General features: G+C 42.8%; 1 protein-coding gene across 3 annotated transcripts in view; it reads left to right on the top strand.

Moving 5' to 3' along the window:
- LOC140493516 (immunoglobulin superfamily member 22-like) overlaps positions 1 to 23,807 on the top strand; it is an 88,980-nt gene that overhangs the window by 53,215 nt on the left and 11,958 nt on the right. For all 3 annotated transcript variants that reach the window (XM_072592029.1, XM_072592030.1, XM_072592031.1), the window contains exons 16-19: positions 1,801 to 1,974; positions 3,697 to 3,825; positions 6,928 to 7,224; positions 22,636 to 22,721. In XM_072592029.1, the coding sequence (XP_072448130.1) occupies positions 1,801 to 1,974; positions 3,697 to 3,825; positions 6,928 to 7,224; positions 22,636 to 22,721 (686 nt within the window). The remainder of the gene's footprint in view (positions 1 to 1,800; positions 1,975 to 3,696; positions 3,826 to 6,927; positions 7,225 to 22,635; positions 22,722 to 23,807) is intronic.

Genomic DNA, 23,807 nt, shown 5'->3' with positions numbered 1-23,807 from the left:
GGCAATGCAGCATTACTGTGAGCCCGATATCTAGGCTGAGGGACAAAGTGCAAAAAGACAAGATAGTGATGCTGTGAGCAGTTAGGCTCAAAATGAGTGAGTGAACAGACCAGCCTGGTCCATTTCATGAGGACAAAAGTAAGGACTGCAGATGCTGGAGATCAGAATCAAAAAGTGTTGTGCTGGAAAAGCACAGCCAGTCAGGCAGCAGTTGAGCAGCAGGAGAGTCGACATTTCAAGCATAAGCTCTTCATCAGGAATGTCCATTCCATGAGCTGGGTGTCTGTCCCTGAGTGCCTGGTGTCCTTGCTATAGCATTACAAAGTTAGTTACCACTGCACCCTGAGGTACAGCACTGAAGGGCAGAAATGTATTGTAAGTAGATTGGAGGGGTGCCCTGAGTATTCTTAGTTGTTGGCATATGCAGGATAGAGATGTTTATGGATGGAGGCATGTCCTGGGATGTCAGTGCCAGGTGTCCAACCAGGTGTCTTTTGTAACAAGCAGTGAGCTGGAGTCACCGCTCTGACTTCCATGTCGAGAATTGTTGACATCTGATTGATAGATTGTAAGTCAGAAATCTGTAGTTGCCCTTCACCGATAACCTGATGGCACAGCAACCACAAAGTCACGCAACTGATGCTACATTATTGGTATTCCTCACATTCCAACTCCAGAAGAGGTTAAGAACAGTCAGAGCTACTGTATACTGCAGATGATGGCTGCAGACAGCCTCCATACAATCAGAAATACAACAAGGGGTCACGTGGTGATATCAGACTCAGGCTGTCAAGGTCTGCTGTCGTGGCATCCTCTGCTGGCCCTCCAGGAGTGGACAGCTCTCCTCTATATCATTCCCCCCTGTCAGGTTTATGTCAGAGAATCATAGTGCCATCTTCTTCTTCTCCAACACCTTCAAGCAGTATGTCAGTCATTGAGCAAGGCAGTGTCAGAATGTTCGTGCTCATCTGGGTGCATAACTCTCAATACAACTTACACTTCGCCATCAGATCTCAAGGTTTAACCCAAGGAGTAGAATATCCTAAATCAGATGGTATTTTCTATGTGGTAAAGTTATTAATCATGCATTGGTTCTTGGCAGACACAGCTTGCTCATGAAACTCAATATTGAGAAGTTCTTTCAGTCAGTTCCTTCTGGAAGAATAATTAGATTTCATTCTGAATTCACCATGCGGGTATTTCAGAAACAGGAGACATGAGCTTGGAAGCTTGTTTGTAGCAGGCATTTCCCCAACCAACTCCAAACCTGTCAATGCTGTTCAAACAGGATAACCAGAAAACCCAGTGGGAAGGAAGTCAGGTGTTTGTTCCCAAGTGAGTTCTAATAGCCAAGACCAGTAATTGTTCACAAGTCACATGATTTCTAAGAAGCAGTATTAAAGAAAAAAAGTTCTAATGCCTTTTCTTTGACGTTTTAAAACAAATTCATCCAGGCATTTCCGTTATCTTTACATAAATATTAAATATTCAACAGCTTTGCAACAAGATACGTTGTATTAACAGGTTGCTTCAGAAAATGCTTTAGCTGAGGGGAGAAGTCAAAGATTAATCCTATGAGGGATGATGATGGAAAGTAGAAGAGTTCATTGTTTATGATACTAATGTGGATGCTTTCTCCAAACTTCTTCTCTATGTTTTCACCTCTCACCTCCTGAAGAAACTAGGATGTCAATCAAGGAGGTCTCTTTAAATCAGCAAATTGTCTACCAGTTCTTGGCATCATATGGAGGTGTGATTATTAAGGGAAATTAACTTGTTTTTCTTATTTTGTATTCTCAGAATCACCTGGAATGCCATCTCAACCTCAGGTTACAGATGTCACTAAGGAGGCAATCACCATCACATGGACTCCACCAGCAAAGGATGGTGGTGCCCCCTTGCTGGGCTACATTGTGGAGAGAAGGAAGAAAGGCAGCAATCGTTGGATTCCAGCAACCAAAGAGCCAATTCAAGGTCATATTCTATTGATTTAATAGCTTTGAGAAGGTTATCTCCATTTTGACGTTTCACCCATAAAGTCAGGATTTCATTCCTGGAATTGATCTTAAGTAATTTTCCATGTAAAACTGTTATATTAAAAGTATCAATATAAAACAAAGAACTGCAGAAGGTGAAAATCTGAAACAAAAACAATGGTGACATAAATTGGTTGAGGCCTATAAGCAACTCCTCCTTTCCCCAAGTCTCCACCTTCACGGGACCATCTTTCCCATTGCATGATAATTATGATGGTGATGTCTTGGTGACAGTGGATTTTATTTAATTCTATCAACGAGTCCCCAGACCATTGATATTCTGGTGTGTATTCTTTGAATTTTCATCAAACTCAGGCCAGACTTCCAGGTGACTTTTAAACTAAGTTTATCAATAGACCCGACATGATGATATGGCTACAGAGTGGCATATTCTGTACTGTACAGGTTTCAACCATTGAGGAGAACACCAGCACATGAGTACTGAGTCCAAGCTTACATCAAAGCTTAACTAAGAGGTTCAACCAAGTATACATTAAACCCCACCTCTACATTAAAGAACATAACTGCCCTGAGGAGGCACTATGGGGGAGTCTTTACCTGACCTGCATACCCTAATGGCTTGAGTTCTAACGGGTCTTTTTTGTTATATAAGAGGTCATTCCTCAAAGGGTTAATTTACATCATGTCATAAGCTCCACCTATCAAGACTTAAAAGGAAGGATTTAACAAGTTGCTAAATAGGCCAAATCTGTAAGTTGAAACAGAAAGTTTCAGTAGCAGTAATGCATACTTACTCTTAAGTTGAGCCTGATGTTTCACAAGACGGCATCATATATCTTAGATATAATGTAACTACACATGAAGTAAATCAAGAGGTTTATCAAGATTGAGCCTCTCCTCTATAGAAGATTTTCCACATTTGGTATCAGTAATGTAGCCTGGCACCAGTTCGATAGAGTGGTGTCAGTGAATCCATCAAAAGTATCTTTGGTAGTACTCAGATGGTACTTGAGAACACAACCAAAAACCATTACTCCATTGGTCTCTGTCAGTTCATGATGAGGTTGCAATAATTTTTGACTGCTTCCTTTCCCTCCATTCTTGTTCCCAATGCCTTCTGTCCTTCTAGCAAATAACAAGTTATTTCACTGGAAAGTACATTGGTGTTCCTTGCAGGGGTGAACTATCAACATTTTTTGGAGGAATTCTTTTATTCTTTTTGAGAGAATTTAGCATTACAGTTTTTCATAGCTTTGTTTTTAATCATTCCAGTGAAAGATAACATAATTTCTATTCCTGTTGTGTATAATTTGGGAAGAGCTCATTTGCCATTTGGATCAAAATCATAATCTCATTGTTTGTACTCACAGTTATGATTTTGTTAAAAATAGTTATTAGAGGATATCTTCATAATAATGTTTAAAAGTTAACCAATCCCAGTGTTTGGGGTTGAATACATGGTATAACATCCTAATTAATAAATATAGTAAATTAATAAGCTATATAATTAAAACCATAAATTAAAAACAGAATAATCCAGGATGAAATAGCTGCACTTATCCCACTGATGTCATGACTGAAATTAGAAACTGACTTGTGGAAACAGTATTCTGGTAACTTGGGCAACATGTCTTTTTATTTTATATATCATCCCAGGGTTAAATGTTTATTCCTAATGAACTATCCATTTCTCTTCTAGACACAAAGTTTACATCTGACGGGTTAATGGAGGATGTGGAGTATGAGTTCCGTGTCACAGCCGTTAACCGAGCAGGAGCTGGTGAGCCCAGCACTGCATCCAATTCAGTGGTGGCTAAAGACCCCATCCGTGAGTCTGTGTAATATCTGCACAGTAGCTGACTGTTGCAATTGGGGTTTGGACAACCACTTTTAACAAAAAAAGTGCTCCTTTAAGAAGTATCGTCTACCAGTGTTTTTTTTAGAAAAACACATTTTGTAGCATTTAAAATGCTTTTGATCAAATTTTAGCTTTGATAACTGCTTCCATCTAACTGAAAGTTAGGTATTATTAACCAAGCCCTGCCTTCAGTGCAACATCCAGCCTGATTGGTTTGCTGTTTGGTGAGAAAGCTGGCAGTGGAACACGCCTAGAGCAGCCAGGTCATGTGATGAAGTAGATAGGTCCATTGGCAGAGTAGATATCCATTGGCAGACTAGATGGGTCCAGTGGTGGAGTAGGGAGGTGATGGAGTGGAAGGGGGATAGGAGAAGATTGTCATGGGCAAATAGGGGACTGCAATCAGCTTGCAGGGTTTCAAAACCATAAGACATAGGAGGAGAAATTAGGCCATTCAGCCCATCGTGTCTCCTCCATCATTCAATTATGGCTGATAAGTTTCTCAACCCCATTCTCCTGCTTTCTCCCTATAACCCTTAATCCCCTTGATACTCAAGAACCTATCTATCTCCATCTTAAATATACTCAATGACCAGACCCCCACAGCCTTCTGTGGCAATGAATTCCATAGATTCGCCACTCTCTGGCTTGTTATCTCTGTTTTAAAAAGTCTTCACTTTACTCTAAGGCCATGCCCTCAGATCCTAGTCTCTCCTACCAATGGAAACATCTTCTCAACATCTACTCTGTCCAGGCCATTCAGTTCTCTGTAAATTTCAATTAGATTCCCTCTCATCCTTCTAAACTCCATCGAGTATAGACCCAGAGTCCTCAAATGTTCCTCATATATTAAGCTTTTTTATTTCTGGAACCATTCTTGTGAACCTTCTTTGAAGATGCTCCAGGACCAGTACATCCTTCCTGAGGTACGGGGCACAAAACTATGCACAATACTTGAAATGTGGTCTGACAAAGTATCTATAAGAACCTCAGAAGTACATACCTGCTTTTCTGTTCAAGTCCTCTCAAAATAAATGCCACTGTTGCATTTGCCTTCCTAACTACTGACTCAACCTACAAATCTACCTCAAGAGAATCCTGGACTAGAACTCCCAAGTTTCTTTGCACTTCAGACTTCTGAATTTTCTCCCCATTTAGAAAATACTCCATGCCTCAATTCTCCCCACCAAAGTGCATGACCTCACAACTTTCCCACATTGTAGTCTATCTGCCACTTCTTTGCCCACTCTCCAACCTGTCCAAATCCTCTGTAGCCTCCCCGCCTCCTCGTGCTACCTGTCACTCTACCTATCTATGTATTGTCTGCAAATTTCACCAGAACGCCCTCCGTTCCTTCATCTAGATTGTTAATTCGGAAAGTGAAAAGCTGTGGCCCCAATATTGAGCCTCATACAACAATTTGGAGCCAGAAGGATACTGGTCCTCCTGCTCCAAACACAGTGCTATAAAAATAACTGCTTTGTAGATCCAGACAGTTTCAATTCATTTATCTATAAGGCCTGGGAAACTTGCTGGAAATTAATAACAGTAGAGTTATTAAAATGAAGACGCATAACCTACTTATAGGTTTTCAATAAATAAAATTCGTAACACCATCCCTACCCCACCTAGAATCTGTCTTCAGTGAGTTGATATGAACAGCTTCAAGCGGATTGAGTTCATTTTTAATGTTTTAACTTCATAAGTGACTTATATTTGAGGATTAGAATTACCTCCAGGACTGTTTTAGATTTGCTTTAGGATCAGACATCGTATAGGCTCAGAGAGCCATACAGCATGGAAACAGATCTTTTGGCCCAACTTGTCCAGGCCAACCAGGTACCCTGCACTGAACTAGACCCATTTGCCTGGGCTTTCCCCATATCACTCTAAACTTTCCCTATTGATGTATCTGTCAAAATGTGTTTTAAACGTTGTAATTGTTCTGTTAAAGGGGACATTGCTTGAGCATGGCGTGTTTGTCCCTACTCACTGCATCTTGATTTCCCCAGAACCCACACAGCTTGTAGGAAGCACTGCTAGGAAGGCAAGTCTTTATAGCCAATTGTCATTGAAAAGGTTTCTGAACTGCTACGTAGTAGTTTAATACAAATAAGTAAGTTACAAGGGTAACTTCAGAGACATTTTTGTCAGCCACATTGGTAAGCACCTGAAACACTTAAAGGCCAGAAAGAATCAGGAGGGCAAGACTCCTCCCATGAAGCAGATTAATGAACCAGTGAAATTTTTGTGATAATCCTAAAGTTTCACAAGCCAACAACTTCATTGTCAGCTTTTAATACTTTCTTATTTTAGTCAGTTTTAAATTTAATTCAAATTTTCAAACTTTCATTGTCAGATTTGGACTCGCGTTCTCTGCGTTGTTCATCTAAGCTTCTCGAGTATTATGATCCAATCACATATCCAATACACAGCAATTCCCCTGGTTTCATAGAAACAGATTTGAGTTGCTTGAAGGCATACTCCATTTTAAACGTGCGAAATGGTATACTAGTCATAAAAGGAGAATAATCTCTTAATCCATCATGAAAATGAGGGTCCAGCTCTGGTAATGGAATTTCAGGACCAGTAAGAGAGCTGGACAGATCTTAAATGGCAGGCAACATGCAAACACAGCAACTTTATGGTCTTCCCCTTTTAAAGCAATGTTCCCTTCACTCTCATGCAGGATGCAACTAATGTAAACTTGTATAGTCACACCAGTCCATGCTGACAATCATTCCGCAGCAACTTTATGACAGGTTAGCAGCAGTTAAGGATCACACAGATTTTGGAATTCTTAAAATTAATACTTGGCATCACACAGATGCCCTGATGCAGTGTTTCACACTAACAGTCATTTTGATGTGTATATTTGTTCCATTGTTTTCCTCGTGCACAAATTTGCAAATGTGAAGATCTGAAAACATCTTGATGGATCTTTATGTATTTTCATTTATGTGCTCAGTCTGATTTGGTTTTGATTTAATGCACTTACAATAATGTATGCCACAATTATTTCTCAAGTTAACTTCTTCGCAAACAACAGCTAACTTTGAACTTACCACCCAGGTGCTCCAGGAATGGTGAAGGATATCAAGGTGACAGATTCCACTAACTCGAGCATTTCTCTAGCCTGGGACAAACCTGATTCAGGTGATGAGCCTCAAGGATATATCTTAGAGATGAGGGCTGAAGATGCCAAAGAATGGACAAAATGCAGTAAGATACCAATTACCAGCACCCATTATACAGTTGGAGGCCTGCAGGAGCGAGGCAAGTACTTCTTCAGAATCAGAGCTGTAAACGAAGGAGGTGTGGGCGAACCCACAGAGCTGATGAAAGGTGTCTATGCCATGCCACCTCCAGGTAAGGTCTATTCTTTTAATCAGCTTTTTAGACAATAACTCCAAGAGTATGTTGAATTAAACAAAAATAATCTTTCGAAAGTTCATGATGTAATCCAATCGTTCCAATGCTTAATGATGGAGGGAAGCCTCAAATATCGCAGTGGAGAGCATGTACTCCCTCTTCAGGAACCTACTCATTAACTGCAAAGGAGAAGCATTCAGGCAGACTGATTAACCCATTGGCAGCCAACATGGCCAGGTCTGTGACAGTCCAAGGGGGTCCGCCACCATGCTCACTCCACTGCCCACTGGGTTTTAATTCTTCAATATCTTCTTGCACTCGACTAATCTGTGCTTTCTGAGGCATTCATCACAAGATGATCTTTTTTGAGCCCTATTTCAGCCTATCAAACTCATCACCAAGTCTTCTTTGGACAAATATTTGCCTGCCAGCCTTAACTGTAGTTTTCACTCACATTTTTAGTGCTTCATCCTATGAATAGATAGGGCCGCACTCCTCAAAACTGTCTCTTAATAGATAGGGCCACATTCCTGCTCATTGTCTCTGAATAGATAGGGCCGTGCTCCTCATCATTGTCTCTTAATAGATAGAGATGCACTCCTGATCATTGTCTCTTAATAGATAGAGATGCACTCCTGATCATTTTCTCTTAATACATAGAGCTTCACTCCTGATCGTTGTCGCTAAATAGATAGAGCTGCACTCCTATCATTGTCTCTAAATAGATAGAGCTGCACTCCTGATCATTGTCTCTTAATAGATAGGGCCACACTCCTGATCATTGTCTCTTAATAGATAGAACTGCACTCCTGATCATTGTCTCTGAATCGATAGAGCCACACTCCTGATTGTTGTCTCTGACTAGATAGAGCTGCACTCCTATCATTGTCTCTGAATAGATAGGGCCGCACTCCTGATTGTTGTCTCTGACTAGATAGAGCTGCACTCCTATCATTGTCTCTGAATAGATAGGGCCGCACTCCTGATTGTTGTCTCTTAATAGATAGAGCTGCACTCCTGACCATTGTCTCTGAATAGATAGGGCCGCACTCCTGATCATTGTCTCTTAATAGATAGGGCCGCACTCCTGATCATTGTCTCTGAATAGATAGGGCCGCACTCCTGATCATTGTCTCTTAATAGATAGAGCTGCACTCCTGACCATTGTCTCTGAATAGAGAGGGCGGCACTCCTGATCATTGTCTCTTAATAGATAGGGCCGCACTCCTGATCATTGTCTCTGAATAGATAGGGCCGCACTCCTGATCATTGTCTCTGAATAGATAGGGCCGCACTCCTGATCATTGTCTCTTAATAGATAGAGCTGCACTCCTGACCATTGTCTCTGAATAGATAGGGCCGCACTCCTGATCATTGTCTCTGAATAGATAGGGCCGCACTCCTGATCATTGTCTCTGAATAGATAGGGCCGCACTCCTGATCATTGTCTCTGAATAGATAGGGCCGCACTCCTGATCATTGTCTCTTAATAGATAGGGCCGCACTCCTGATCATTGTCTCTGAATAGATAGGGCCGCACTCCTGATCATTGTCTCTAAATAGATAGAGCTGCACTCCTGACCATTGTCTCTGAATAGATAGGGCCGCACTCCTGATTGTTGTCTCTGAATAGATAGAGCTGCACTCCTGATCATTGTTTCTGCATAGATAGGGCTGCACTCCTGCTCAATGTCTCTTAATACATAGAGCTGCATTCCTGATCATTTTCGCTTAATAGATAGGGCCGCACTCCTGATCATTGTCTCTTAATAGATAGGGCTGCACTCCTGATTGTTGTCTCTGAATAGATAGAGCTGCACTCCTGATCATTGTCTCTGAATAAATAGAGCTGCACTCCTGCTCAATGTCTCTTAATACATAGAGCTGCATTCCTGATCATTTTCGCTTAATAGATAGGGCCGCACTCCTGATCATTGTCTCTGAATAGATAGGGCTGCACTCCTGATTGTTGTCTCTGAATAGATAGAGCTGCACTCCTGATCATTGTCTCTGAATAAATAGAGCTGCACTCCTGCTCAATGTCTCTTAATACATAGAGCTGCATTCCTGATCATTTTCGCTTAATAGATAGGGCCGCACTCCTGATCATTGTCTCTTAATAGATACGGCCACCCTCCTGCTCATTGTCTCTTAATAGATAGGGCCGCACTCCTGATCATTGTCTCTTAATAGATAGAGCCGCACTCCTGATCATTTTCGCTTAATAGATAGGGCCGCACTCCTGATCATTGTCTCTGAATAAATAGAGCTGCACTCCTGATCATTGTCTCTGAATAGATAGGGCCGCACTCCTGATCATTGTCTCTGAATAGATAGGGCTGCACTCCTGATCATTGTCTCTGAATAAATAGAGCTGCACTCCTGATCATTGTCTCTGAATAGATAGGGCCGCACTCCTGATCATTGTCTCTGAATAGATAGGGCTGCACTCCTGATCATTGTCTCTTAATAGATAGGGCCGCACTCCTGATCATTGTCTCTGAATAGATAGGGCTGCACTCCTGATCATTGTCTCTGAATAGATAGGGCCGCACTCCTGATCGTTGTCTCTTAATAGATAGGGCTGCACTCCTGATCATTGTCTCTGAATAAATAGAGCTGCACTCCTGATCATTGTCTCTGAATAGATAGGGCCGCACTCCTGATCATTGTCTCTGAATAGATAGGGCTGCACTCCTGATCATTGTCTCTGAATAAATAGAGCTGCACTCCTGATCATTGTCTCTGAATAGATAGGGCCGCACTCCTGATCATTGTCTCTGAATAGATAGGGCTGCACTCCTGATCATTGTCTCTTAATAGATAGGGCCGCACTCCTGATCATTGTCTCTGAATAGATAGGGCTGCACTCCTGATCATTGTCTCTGAATAGATAGGGCCGCACTCCTGATCGTTGTCTCTTAATAGATAGGGCTGCACTCCTGATCATTGTCTCTGAATAAATAGAGCTGCACTCCTGCTCAATGTCTCTTAATACATAGAGCCGCACTCCTAATCATTGTCTCTGAATAGATAGGGCCGCACTCCTGTTCATTGTCTCTGAATAGATAGGGCCGCACTCCTGATCGTTGTCTCTTAATAGATAGGGCTGCACTCCTGATCATTGTCTCTGAATAAATAGAGCTGCACTCCTGCTCAATGTCTCTTAATACATAGAGCCGCACTCCTAATCATTGTTTCTGAATAGATAGGGCCGCACTCCTGTTCATTGTCTCTGAATAGATAGGGCCGCACTCCTGATCATTGTCTCTGAATCGATAGGGCTGCACTCCTGATCATTGTCTCTTAATAGATAGGGCCGCACTCCTGATCATTGTCTCTTAATAGATAGAGCTGCACTCCTGATCATTGTCTCTGAATAGATAGGGCCGCACTCCTGATTGTTGTCTCTGAATAGATAGAGCTACACTCCTGCTCATTGTCTCTGAATAGATAGGGCCGCACTCCTGATCATTGTCTCTGAATCGATAGGGCTGCACTCCTGATCATTGTCTCTTAATAGATAGGGCCGCACTCCTGATCATTGTCTCTTAATAGATAGAGCTGCACTTCTGATCATTGTCTCTGAATAGATAGGGCCGCACTCCTGATTGTTGTCTCTGAATAGATAGAGCTGCACTCCTGATCATTGTCTTTGAATAAATAGAGCTGCACTCCTGCTCAATGTCTCTTAATACATAGAGCCGCACTCCTAATTATTGTCTCCTAATAGATACGGCCACCCTCCTGCTCATTGTCTCTTAATAGATAGAGCTGCACTCCTGATCATTATCTCTTAATAGATAGGGCCGCACTCCTGATCATTGTCTCTTAATAGATAGGGCCGCACTCCTGATTGTTGTCTCTGAATAGATAGAGCTGCACTCCTGATCATTGTCTCTGAATAAATAGAGCTGCACTCCTGCTCAATGTCTCTTAATACATAGAGCTGCATTCCTGATCATTTTCGCTTAATAGATAGGGCCGCACTCCTGATCATTGTCTCTTAATAGATACGGCCACCCTCCTGCTCATTGTCTCTTAATAGATAGGGCCGCACTCCTGATCATTGTCTCTTAATAGATAGAGCCGCACTCCTGATCATTTTCGCTTAATAGATAGGGCCGCACTCCTGATCATTGTCTCTGAATAAATAGAGCTGCACTCCTGATCATTGTCTCTGAATAGATAGGGCCGCACTCCTGATCATTGTCTCTGAATAGATAGGGCTGCACTCCTGATCATTGTCTCTGAATAAATAGAGCTGCACTCCTGATCATTGTCTCTGAATAGATAGGGCCGCACTCCTGATCATTGTCTCTGAATAGATAGGGCTGCACTCCTGATCATTGTCTCTTAATAGATAGGGCCGCACTCCTGATCATTGTCTCTGAATAGATAGGGCTGCACTCCTGATCATTGTCTCTGAATAGATAGGGCCGCACTCCTGATCGTTGTCTCTTAATAGATAGGGCTGCACTCCTGATCATTGTCTCTGAATAAATAGAGCTGCACTCCTGATCATTGTCTCTGAATAGATAGGGCCGCACTCCTGATCATTGTCTCTGAATAGATAGGGCTGCACTCCTGATCATTGTCTCTGAATAAATAGAGCTGCACTCCTGATCATTGTCTCTGAATAGATAGGGCCGCACTCCTGATCATTGTCTCTGAATAGATAGGGCTGCACTCCTGATCATTGTCTCTTAATAGATAGGGCCGCACTCCTGATCATTGTCTCTGAATAGATAGGGCTGCACTCCTGATCATTGTCTCTGAATAGATAGGGCCGCACTCCTGATCGTTGTCTCTTAATAGATAGGGCTGCACTCCTGATCATTGTCTCTGAATAAATAGAGCTGCACTCCTGCTCAATGTCTCTTAATACATAGAGCCGCACTCCTAATCATTGTCTCTGAATAGATAGGGCCGCACTCCTGTTCATTGTCTCTGAATAGATAGGGCCGCACTCCTGATCGTTGTCTCTTAATAGATAGGGCTGCACTCCTGATCATTGTCTCTGAATAAATAGAGCTGCACTCCTGCTCAATGTCTCTTAATACATAGAGCCGCACTCCTAATCATTGTCTCTGAATAGATAGGGCCGCACTCCTGTTCATTGTCTCTGAATAGATAGGGCCGCACTCCTGATCATTGTCTCTGAATCGATAGGGCTGCACTCCTGATCATTGTCTCTTAATAGATAGGGCCGCACTCCTGATCATTGTCTCTTAATAGATAGAGCTGCACTCCTGATCATTGTCTCTGAATAGATAGGGCCGCACTCCTGATTGTTGTCTCTGAATAGATAGAGCTACACTCCTGCTCATTGTCTCTGAATAGATAGGGCCGCACTCCTGATCATTGTCTCTGAATCGATAGGGCTGCACTCCTGATCATTGTCTCTTAATAGATAGGGCCGCACTCCTGATCATTGTCTCTTAATAGATAGAGCTGCACTTCTGATCATTGTCTCTGAATAGATAGGGCCGCACTCCTGATTGTTGTCTCTGAATAGATAGAGCTGCACTCCTGATCATTGTCTTTGAATAAATAGAGCTGCACTCCTGCTCAATGTCTCTTAATACATAGAGCCGCACTCCTAATTATTGTCTCCTAATAGATACGGCCACCCTCCTGCTCATTGTCTCTTAATAGATAGAGCTGCACTCCTGATCATTATCTCTTAATAGATAGGGCCGCACTCCTGATCATTGTCTCTTAATAGATAGGGCCGCACTCCTGATCATTGTCTCTGAATAGATAGAGCTGCACTCCTGATCATTGTCTCTGAATAGATAGGGCTGCACTCCTGATCATTGTCTCTTAATAGATAGAGCTGCACTCCTGATCATTGTCTCTTAATAGATAGGGCCGCACTCCTGATCATTGTCTCTGAATAGATAGAGCTGCACTCCTTATCATTGTCTCTTAATAGATAGGGCCGCACTCCTGATCATTGTCTCTTAATAGATAGAGCTGCACTCCTGATCATTGTCTCTTAATAGATAGGGCCGCACTCCTGATCATTGTCTCTTAATAGATAGGGCCACACTCCTGATCATTGTCTCTTAATAGATAGAACTGCACTCCTGATCATTGTCTCTGAATCGATAGAGCCACACTCCTGATTGTTGTCTCTGACTAGATAGGGCCGCACTCCTGATCATTGTCTCTAAATAGATAGAGCTGCACTCCTGATCATTGTCTCTTAATACATAGGGCTGCACTCCTGATTGTTGTCTCTGAATAGATAGAGCTGCACTCCTGATCATTGTCTCTGCATAGATAGGGCCGCACTCCTGATTGTTGTCTCTGAATAGATAGAGCTGCACTCCTGATCATTGTCTCTGAATAAATAGAGCTGCACTCCTGCTCAATGTCTCTTAATACATAGAGCCGCACTCCTGCTCAATGTCTCTTAATACATAGAGCTGCATTCCTGATCATTTTCGCTTAATAGATAGGGCCGCACTCCTGATCATTGTCTCTTAATAGATAGGGCTGCACTCCTGATCATTGTCTCTGAATAGATAGGGCCGCACTCCTGATCGTTGTCTCTTAATAGATAGGGCTGCACTCCTGATCATTGTCTCTGAATAAATAGAGCTGCACTCCTGATCAATGTCTCTTAATACATAGAGCCGCACTCCTAATCATTGTCTCTGAATAGATAGGGCCGCACTCCTGTTCATTGTCTCTGAATAGATAGGGCCGCACTCCTGATCATTGTCTCTGAATCGATAGGGCTGCACTCCTGATCATTGTCTCTTAATAGATAGGGCCGCACTCCTGATCATTGTCTCTTAATAGATAGAGCTGCACTCCTGATCATTGTCTCTGAATAGATAGGGCCGCACTCCTGATTGTTGTCTCTGAATAGATAGAGCTACACTCCTGCTCATTGTCTCTGAATAGATAGGGCCGCACTCCTGATCATTGTCTCTGAATCGATAGGGCTGCACTCCTGATCATTGTCTCTTAATAGATAGGGCCGCACTCCTGATCATTGTCTCTTAATAGATAGAGCTGCACTTCTGATCATTGTCTCTGAATAGATAGGGCCGCACTCCTGATTGTTGTCTCTGAATAGATAGAGCTGCACTCCTGATCATTGTCTTTGAATAAATAGAGCTGCACTCCTGCTCAATGTCTCTTAATACATAGAGCCGCACTCCTAATTATTGTCTCCTAATAGATACGGCCACCCTCCTGCTCATTGTCTCTTAATAGATAGAGCTGCACTCCTGATCATTATCTCTTAATAGATAGGGCCGCATTCCTGATCATTGTCTCTTAATAGATAGGGCCGCACTCCTGATCATTGTCTCTGAATAGATAGAGCTGCACTCCTGATCATTGTCTCTGAATAGATAGGGCTGCACTCCTGATCATTGTCTCTTAATAGATAGAGCTGCACTCCTGATCATTGTCTCTTAATAGATAGGGCCGCACTCCTGATCATTGTCTCTGAATAGATAGAGCTGCACTCCTTATCATTGTCTCTTAATAGATAGGGCCGCACTCCTGATCATTGTCTCTTAATAGATAGAGGTGCACTCCTTATCATTGTCTCTTAATAGATAGGGCCGCACTCCTGATCATTGTCTCTTAATAGATAGAGCTGCACTCCTGATCATTGTCTCTTAATAGATAGGGCCGCACTCCTGATCATTGTCTCTGAATAGATAGGGCTGCACTCCTGATCATTGTCTCTTAATAGATAGAGCCGCACTCCTGATCATTGTCTCTGAATAGATAGGGCCGCACTCCTGATCATTGTCTCTTAATAGATAGAGCCGCACTCCTGATCATTGTCTCTTAATAGATAGGGCCGCACTCCTGAACATTGTCTCTTAATAGATAGGGCTGCACTCCTGGTCATTGTCTCTTAATAGATAGAGCCGCACTCCTGATCATTGTCTCTTAATAGATAGAGCCGCACTCCTGATCATTGTCTCTTAATAGATAGAGCCGCACTCCTGATCATTGTCTCTGAATAGATAGAGCCGCACTCCTGATCATTGTCTCTTAATAGATAGGGCGGCACTCCTGATCATTGTCTCTTAATAGATAGGGCCGCACTCCTGATCATTGTCTCTTAATAGATAGAGCTGCACTCCTGATCATTGTCTCTTAATAGATAGAGCTGCACTCCTGATCATTGTCTCTTAATAGATAGGGCTGCACTCCTGATCATTGTCTCTTAATAGATAGGGCTGCACTCCTGATCATTGTCTCTTAATAGATAGAGCCGCACTCCTGATCATTGTCTCTGAATAGATAGGGCGGCACTCCTGATCATTGTCTCTGAATCGATAGGGCTGCACTCCTGATCATTGTCTCTTAATAGATAGGGCGGCACTCCTGATCATTGTCTCTGAATCGATAGGGCTGCACTCCTGATCATTGTCTCTTAATAGATAGGGCCGCACTCCTGGACATTGTCTCTTAATAGATAGGGCTGCACTCCTGATCATTGTCTCTTAATAGATAGGGCTGCACTCCTGATCATTGTCTCTGAATAGATAGGGCCGCACTCCTGATAATTGTCTCTTAATAGATAGAGCTGCACTCCTGATCATTGTCTCTTAATAGATAGGGCCGCACTCCTGATCATTGTCTCTTAATAGATAGGGCTGCACTCCTGATCATTGTCTCTGCATAGATAGAGCTGCACTCCTTATCATTGTCTCTTAATAGATAGGGCCGCACTCCTGATCATTGTCTCTTAATAGATAGAGCTGCACTCCTGATCATTGTCTCTTAATAGATAGGGCTGCACCCCTGTTCATTGTCTCTGAATTGATAGGGCCGCACTCCTGATCATTGTCTCTTAATAGATAGAGCTGCACTCCTGTTCATTGTCGCTTAATAGATAGGGCCGCACTCCTGGACATTGTCTCTTAATAGATAGAGCTGCACTCCTGATCATTGTCTCTTAATAGATAGGGCCGCACTCCTGATCATTGTCTCTTAATAGATAGAGCTGCACTCCTGATCATTGTCTCTTAATAGATAGGGCGGCACTCCTGATCATTGTCTCTTAATAGATAGGGCCGCACTCCTGATCATTGTCTCTTAATAGATAGAGCTGCACTGCTGATCATTGTCTCTTAATAGATAGAGCTGCACTCCTGATCATTGTCTCTTAATAGATAGGGCGGCACTCCTGATCATTGTCTCTGAATCGATAGGGCTGCACTCCTGATCATTGTCTCTTAATAGATAGGGCCGCACTCCTGGACATTGTCTCTTAATAGATAGGGCTGCACTCCTGATCATTGTCTCTTAATAGATACGGCCACCCTCCTGCTCATTGTCTCTTAATAGATAGGGCTGCACTCCTGATCATTGTCTCTGCATAGATAGAGCCGCACTCCTGGTCATTGTCTCTTAATAGATAGAGCCGCACTCCTGATCATTGTCTCTTAATAGATAGAGCTGCACTCCTGATCATTGTCTCTTAATAGATAGAGCCGCACTCCTGATCATTGTCTCTTAATAGATAGGGCCGCACTCCTGATCATTGTCTCTTAATAGATAGGGCCGCACTCCTGGACATTGTCTCTTAATAGATAGAGCTGCACTCCTGATCATTGTCTCTTAATAGATAGGGCTGCACTCCTTATCATTGTCTCTTAATAGATAGGGCCGCACTCCTGGACATTGTCTCTTAATAGATAGGGCCGCACTCCTGGACATTGTCTCTTAATAGATAGAGCTGCACTCCTGATCATTGTCTCTTAATAGATAGGGCGGCACTCCTGATCATTGTCTCTTAATAGATAGAGCCGCACTCCTGATCATTGTCTCTTAATAGATAGAGCCGCACTCCTGATCATTGTCTCTGAATAGATAGGGCCGCACTCCTGGACATTGTCTCTTAATAGATAGAGCTGCACTCCTGCTCATTGTCTCTTAATAGATAGGGCCACACTCCTGATCATTGTCTCTGCATAGATAGAGCTGCACTCCTTATCATTGTCTCTTAATAGATAGGGCCGCACTCCTGATCATTGTCTCTGCATAGATAGAGCTGCACTCCTTATCATTGTCTCTTAATAGATAGGGCCGCACTCCTGATCATTGTCTCTGCATAGATAGGGCCGCACTCCTGATCATTGTCTCTTAATAGATAGGGCTGCACCCCTGTTCATTTTCTCTGAATTGATAGGGCCGCACTCCTGATCATTGTTTCTGAATAGATAGAGCTGCACTCCTGATCATTGTCTCTTAATAGATAGGGCCGCACTCCTGTTCATTGTCTCTTAATAGATAGAGCTGCACTCCTGATCATTGTCTCTGAATAGATAGGGCTGCACTCCTGATCATTGTCTCTTAATACATAGAGCCGCACTCCTGATCATTGTCTCTTAATAGATACGGCCACCCTCCTGCTCATTGTCTCTTAATAGATAGGGCTGCACTCCTGACCATTGTCTCTTAATAGATAGGGCCGCACTCCTGATCATTGTCTCTGAATAGATAGGGCCGCACTCCTGATCATTGTCTCTTAATAGATAGGGCCGCACTCCTGGACATTGTCTCTTAATAGATAGAGCTGCACTCCTGCTCATTGTCTCTTAATAGATAGGGCCACACTCCTGATCATTGTCTCTGCATAGATAGAGCTGCACTCCTTATCATTGTCTCTTAATAGATAGGGCCGCACTCCTGATCATTGTCTCTGCATAGATAGAGCTACACTCCTGATCATTGTCTCTTAATAGATAGGGCTGCACCCCTGTTCATTTTCTCTGAATTGATAGGGCCGCACTCCTGATCATTGTTTCTGAATAGATAGAGCTGCACTCCTGATCATTGTCTCTTAATAGATAGGGCCGCACTCCTGTTCATTGTCTCTTAATAGATAGAGCTGCACTCCTGATCATTGTCTCTGAATAGATAGGGCTGCACTCCTGATCATTGTCTCTTAATACATAGAGCCGCACTCCTGATCATTGTCTCTTAATAGATACGGCCACCCTCCTGCTCATTGTCTCTTAATAGATAGGGCTGCACTCCTGACCATTGTCTCTTAATAGATAGGGCCGCACTCCTGATCATTGTCTCTGAATAGATAGGGCCGCACTCCTGATCATTGTCTCTTAATAGATAGGGCCGCACTCCTGATCATTGTCTCTTAATAGATAGGGCCGCACTCCTGATCATTGTCTCTTAATAGATAGAGCTGCACTCCTGATCATTGTCTCTGCATAGATAAGGCGTCACTCCTGATCATTGTCTCTTAATAGATAGGGCCGCACCCCTGATAATTTTCTCTGAATTGATAGGGCCGCACTCCTGATCATTGTCGCTTAATAGATAGAGCTGCACTCCTGCTCATTGTCTCTTAATAGATACAGCTGCACTCCTGATCATTGTCTCTTAATAGATAGGGCTGCACTCCTGCTCATTGTCTCTTAATAGATAGAGCTGCACTCCTGATCATTGACTCTTAATAGATAGAGCTGCACTCCTGATCATTGTCTCTGAATAGATAGAGCTGCACTCCTGATCATTGTCTCTTAATAGATAGGGCCGCTCTCCTGGTCATTGTCTCTGAATAGATAGAGCTGCATTCCTGCTTATTGTCTCTTAATAGATAGAGCTGCACTCCTGGTCATTGTCTCTGAATAGATAGAGCTGCACTCCTGCTTATTGTCTCTTAATAGATACAGCTGCACTCCTGATCATTGACTCTCAATAGATAGGGCCGCACTCCTGATCATTGTCTCTTAATAGATAGGGCCGCATTCCTGCTTATTGTCTCTTAATAGATAGAGCTGCACTCCTGGTCATTGTCTTTGAATAGATAGGGATGCACTCCTGGTCATTGTCTTTGAATAGATAGGGCTGCACTCCTGATCATTGTCTCTGAATAGATAGGGCCGCACTCCTGGTCATTGTCTCTTAATAGATAGGGCTGCACTCCTGATCATTTTCTCTGAATAGATAGAGCCGCACTCCTGATCATTGTCTCTTAATAGATAGGGCCGCACTCCTGGTCATTGTCTCTGAATAGATAGAGCTACTCTCCTGATCATTGTCTCTGAACAGATAGGGCCGAACTCCTGATCATTGTCTCTGAATAGATAGGGCCGCACTCCTGCTTATTGTCTCTTCATAGATAGAGCTGCACTCCTGCTTATTGTCTCTTAATAGATAGAGCTGCACTCCTGATCATTGTCTCTTAATAGATAGAGCTGCACTCCTGATCATTGTCTCTTAATAGATAGGGCCGCACTCCTGATCATTGTCTCTGAATAGATAGAGCCGCACTCCTGATCATTGTCTCTGAATAGATAGGGCCGCACTCCTGATCATTGTCTCTGAATAGATAGGGCCGCACTCCTGATCATTGTCTCTTAATAGATAGGGCCGCACTCCTGATCATTGTCTCTTAATAGATAGAGCCGCACTCCTGATCATTGTCTCTGAATAGATAGGCCACCCTCCTGACCATTGTCTCTTAATAGATAGGGCCGCACTCCTGATCATTGTCTCTTAATAGATAGGGCCGCACTCCTGATCATTGTCTCTGAATAGATAGAGCCGCACTCCTGATCATTGTCTCTGAATAGATAGGCCGCCCTCCTGACCATTGTCTCTGAATAGATAGAGCTGCACTCCTGATCATTGTCTCTGAATAGATAGAGCTGCACTCCTGATCATTGTCTCTGCATAGATAGAGCTGCACTCCTTATCATTGTCTCTTAATAGATAGGGCCGCACTCCTGATCATTGTCTCTGAATAGATAGAGCTGCACTCCTGACCATTGTCTCTGAATAGATAGGGCTTTAGTCCTGACCATTGTCTCTGAATAGGAACATGAAAATATAAGCATATGACTTTTGAGAGGATGAAATTAGCCTTAGTTGAAATACTCCTATGATTAAAATAAGCTGTGTTACTCAGTGTTTAGGGTTAAGTATCAACAGTCATTTTATGAAGCATTTAGCACTTGTGACATGTACCTTAATGAAAATCTGTGGCTTCAGGGAACCAGAAGAGAAAATTAGTGTGATATTATCACCTGGTGACTATACTTAGAATCACAGAACCCCTGCAGTGTAGAAACACGTCATTTAGTCCAAGAAGTCCACACCAACCCTCCAAAAAGTACCCCACACAGACCCATTCTCCTACCCTATTACTCTACATGTCCCATGACTAATGCACCTAACCTACCAATCCCTGAACACTATAGACAATATAACATGACCAACTCACCTAACCTGCACATCTTTGGACTGTGGGAGGAAACCTACACAGACACAGGGAAATGTGCAAACTCCACACAGGCAGTCACCCGAGGCTGGAATCAATCCCAGGTCCCTGGTACTGTGACACAGCAGTGCTAACCACTGACCAAACAGAAGCACTTTACTACCAAACAGAAGTACTTTACTGGCTCTGAAGTGCTTGGAGATGACCTGAGGTCATGAACAGTGCCATAAATGCAAGTCCTTTCTTTCTTTAAAATGAGTGCAAACAGGAATGTCGTGTATGCACATTAAGCATCTCTGCATGAAATTCGCTTATCTTGCCTCGCAAAAAAAGGTACAGGTTCTGTTGGAGAAGCATACACAGAGTCCCCAGTGATTAACCTGCAGGAGTGCAAAAAGGCAGCTTTTTCTTTTTGTTCATAGAATGTGGGCATCATTGGCTCGGCCACCATTTATCACCCATCCCTAATTGCCCAGAGGGCAATTAAGAGTCAACCGCATTGCTGTGGTCTGGAGTCACATGTCGGCTAGGCCAGGTAAGGATAGCAGTTTCCTTCCCTAAACACATTAATGAACCAGATGGGTGTTTTTCCATTTCAAAATGAAGAACTATAGAAGCTGGAGATCTTAAACAATAACAGAAATTGCTGGAGGATCTCAGCAGGTCTGGAAGCATCTGTGGAGAGAAAGCAGAGTTAACATTTCGAATCCAGTTGGTCTTCACCAGAACTGATGGCAGCCAGGAAAAAGTGGTATTTATGCTGAAACTGAAGTTGTTGGGGGGTGGAGGAAGTTGAGTGCGTAGGTGAAAATGGAGCCCAGAGAGAGGCAGGGGGAGATAAATAGGAAAGAGTAAGTAAGTAAGGAGATTATGGAAGCAGGCCAGGACAGAAGAAAAGCTGAATAAGTGATAATAAGAGTCGACAACAAAAATATGGGTTAGCGATGCGGAATGCAACACACATAGTGAGATAATGGACCTAGGAGTATGTGGGAATGGGTGACAATGCTAAAAGCAACTCTTGTCACAACCGGACCAGATGTGGGTTGGGTGAAAAACATGGAAGGTTGGAATCAGGGTGTAAGATTACTGAACTTGATGTTGAATCCTAGAGGCAGCAGGGTTCCCCAAGCAGGACTTGAGATGTTGTTCTTTGAGCTTGTGCTGATGCTCACTGGAGCACTGTAGCATGTCTATGACAGAAATATTGGTGTGTTGTATTGAAGTAGAAGTCAACTGGAAGCTCAGTGACTTTTGCCGTCAGACTTTTCCAATAATCAGCACTAGTTTCATGGTCATCATGAGAGGCTTAATTCAAAATTGGTATTGAAATCAAATTCCACCATCTGTCAGAGTCTGGTTCAAACTCAGGTCCCCAGAATCAGTTCTGAAGAAGGATCACTGGAGTTGAAACATTATCTCTGCTTTCTCTCCATAGATGCTGCCAGAACTCCAGCAATTTCTGTTTTTGTTTCCCCAGAACATTACCTGGGTCTCTGGATTAATAATCCAGTGACAATACCTCCATACTATTGGCTTCTCCCTTCTATTTACACCTCTCAAGGATAACTACGAATTGTTTGAAAGTGTTGAGACCCCAATGATTAGGTGAGGTTGAGGGAATTATAAGTGCGAGTGTTTCTTTAACCTCCTGCTGTTACTGTGGTAAGTGGATATTAACCCCTACCAGACTGTGGCACTATGGCAAAGTCACACAGATTCCACCTGTAATCTCTTCATTCAGGCTGCTTTTGTGTGTTTTGGTTAATTCTGAATGAATGGTAAATGAAATAACTCCACGGGGCCAGTACCCCCTCACCAAGTCACCCTCTATTTACACATGGGGAGTCTTTAATGCTGATCCAGCTCCCTCAGAGCCAGCTTCAGAGTGAACAGAGTCTCTGACACTTCAGTTTATATCTGTATGTCAGGGCTCCCTGATTGGACCAGATTAACAGCCCCACTTAGGGAACTCATATTCTGTAATATCCATTTAGCTAACCTCATTACAATCACCACAATAAACAGAGATCATTGACTGAGCTGGGGTACTGAATGAAGTAACCAGCACTAACTAACCTCTGACAGTTCTGTATGTTTCTATGGTCCTCTGACTGAAATTCATGCAACAGGCAAAATAACTTCCTCCACAGACTAAAGTGTTTTATTTGCAGCTGCTCCTAGGTTTTTGGATGCCAGAATGCCAAGCAGCATGGTGGTCCGTGCAGGTACTGCACTGTGTATTAACGTGGGCTTCTCGGTGAGTGACAGGCTTCAGTTGCTTCAGCTGTTCAAGGGTACACTACACTGCTGGTTAATAACTCACTGGCAATAATTGAAAAGGTTGATGTGGATAAAACAGGACCCTTCTATTTTATCCTATCTTCAGCACACAAAAAAACTAACTCCAAATGAAATAAAGCAATGAATTCTCTTCTATAGCTTATAACTCTTTTGTATCTTAGAATAAGACCTTGTATCTAAACATTGCTCAATGGATTCAAGTGAAGCAAGTTCATCTTGATGAAGATCATACCATTCTTATACATGCATAGTGCACACCAGATAACTAACCGTTAACTGCACTTCTTACAACACATCAGGTTTGTCTGACACTGTAACTACTCACATGCCAGTGTTAGCTCCTTTATCAGTACAGAAGAGAATAACAAAACAGTAATGATTCCTGACTAGTGCCATAGCCTGTATTCATACATTTGGATAAAAGGGAATGTTCAAACTTGCTTGGTACTGAGCATCTTGTGGTTTTCACTATCCCATCCTATGCATGTCCAGAACAAAATGGCAAAACTAAAACAGTTAACAAAGCATACAGTATCCTCATCTTTATTAATAGTGGCACAGAATACAAGAGTAGGGAGGTTATGCTAAACCTGTAGAAAAACCCAGTTGGAGTACTGTGTACAGTTCTGGGCACCACACGTTAGGAAGGATGTGAAGACATTGACGAGAGAGTGCAGAAGAGGTTTAAGAGAATACATCCAGGGGCAGGAAGCTTCAGTCATGAAGATTAGAGAAGCTGAAACAACTTCCTTGGAGAGGGGAAGGCTACAAGGAGGTTTGATTAAAGATTTCAAAGTTATGAGAAGTATAGACAGGGTTGAAACTATCCCCATTCGTAAACACCCAAGAACAAGAGGATACAGATTTAAAGTGAGTTGCAAAAGATATAAATAAGATGTGAGAGTAAATTCCTTCATACAACACGTGTTTGGATCTGCCTGCAAATATGATGGAGATGGTTTCAATGGAAACATTCAAGAGGACATTAGATGATTATTTAAATAGAAACAATGTGCATAGTTACGGAGGAAGTGGAGGAGAA

This window comes from Chiloscyllium punctatum, chromosome 22, assembly GCF_047496795.1.
Source record: "Chiloscyllium punctatum isolate Juve2018m chromosome 22, sChiPun1.3, whole genome shotgun sequence".
Classification (NCBI taxonomy): domain Eukaryota; kingdom Metazoa; phylum Chordata; class Chondrichthyes; order Orectolobiformes; family Hemiscylliidae; genus Chiloscyllium; species Chiloscyllium punctatum.
Note: the sequence above shows the minus strand (reverse complement) of the source record. Positions and strands in the feature narration are given on the sequence as shown.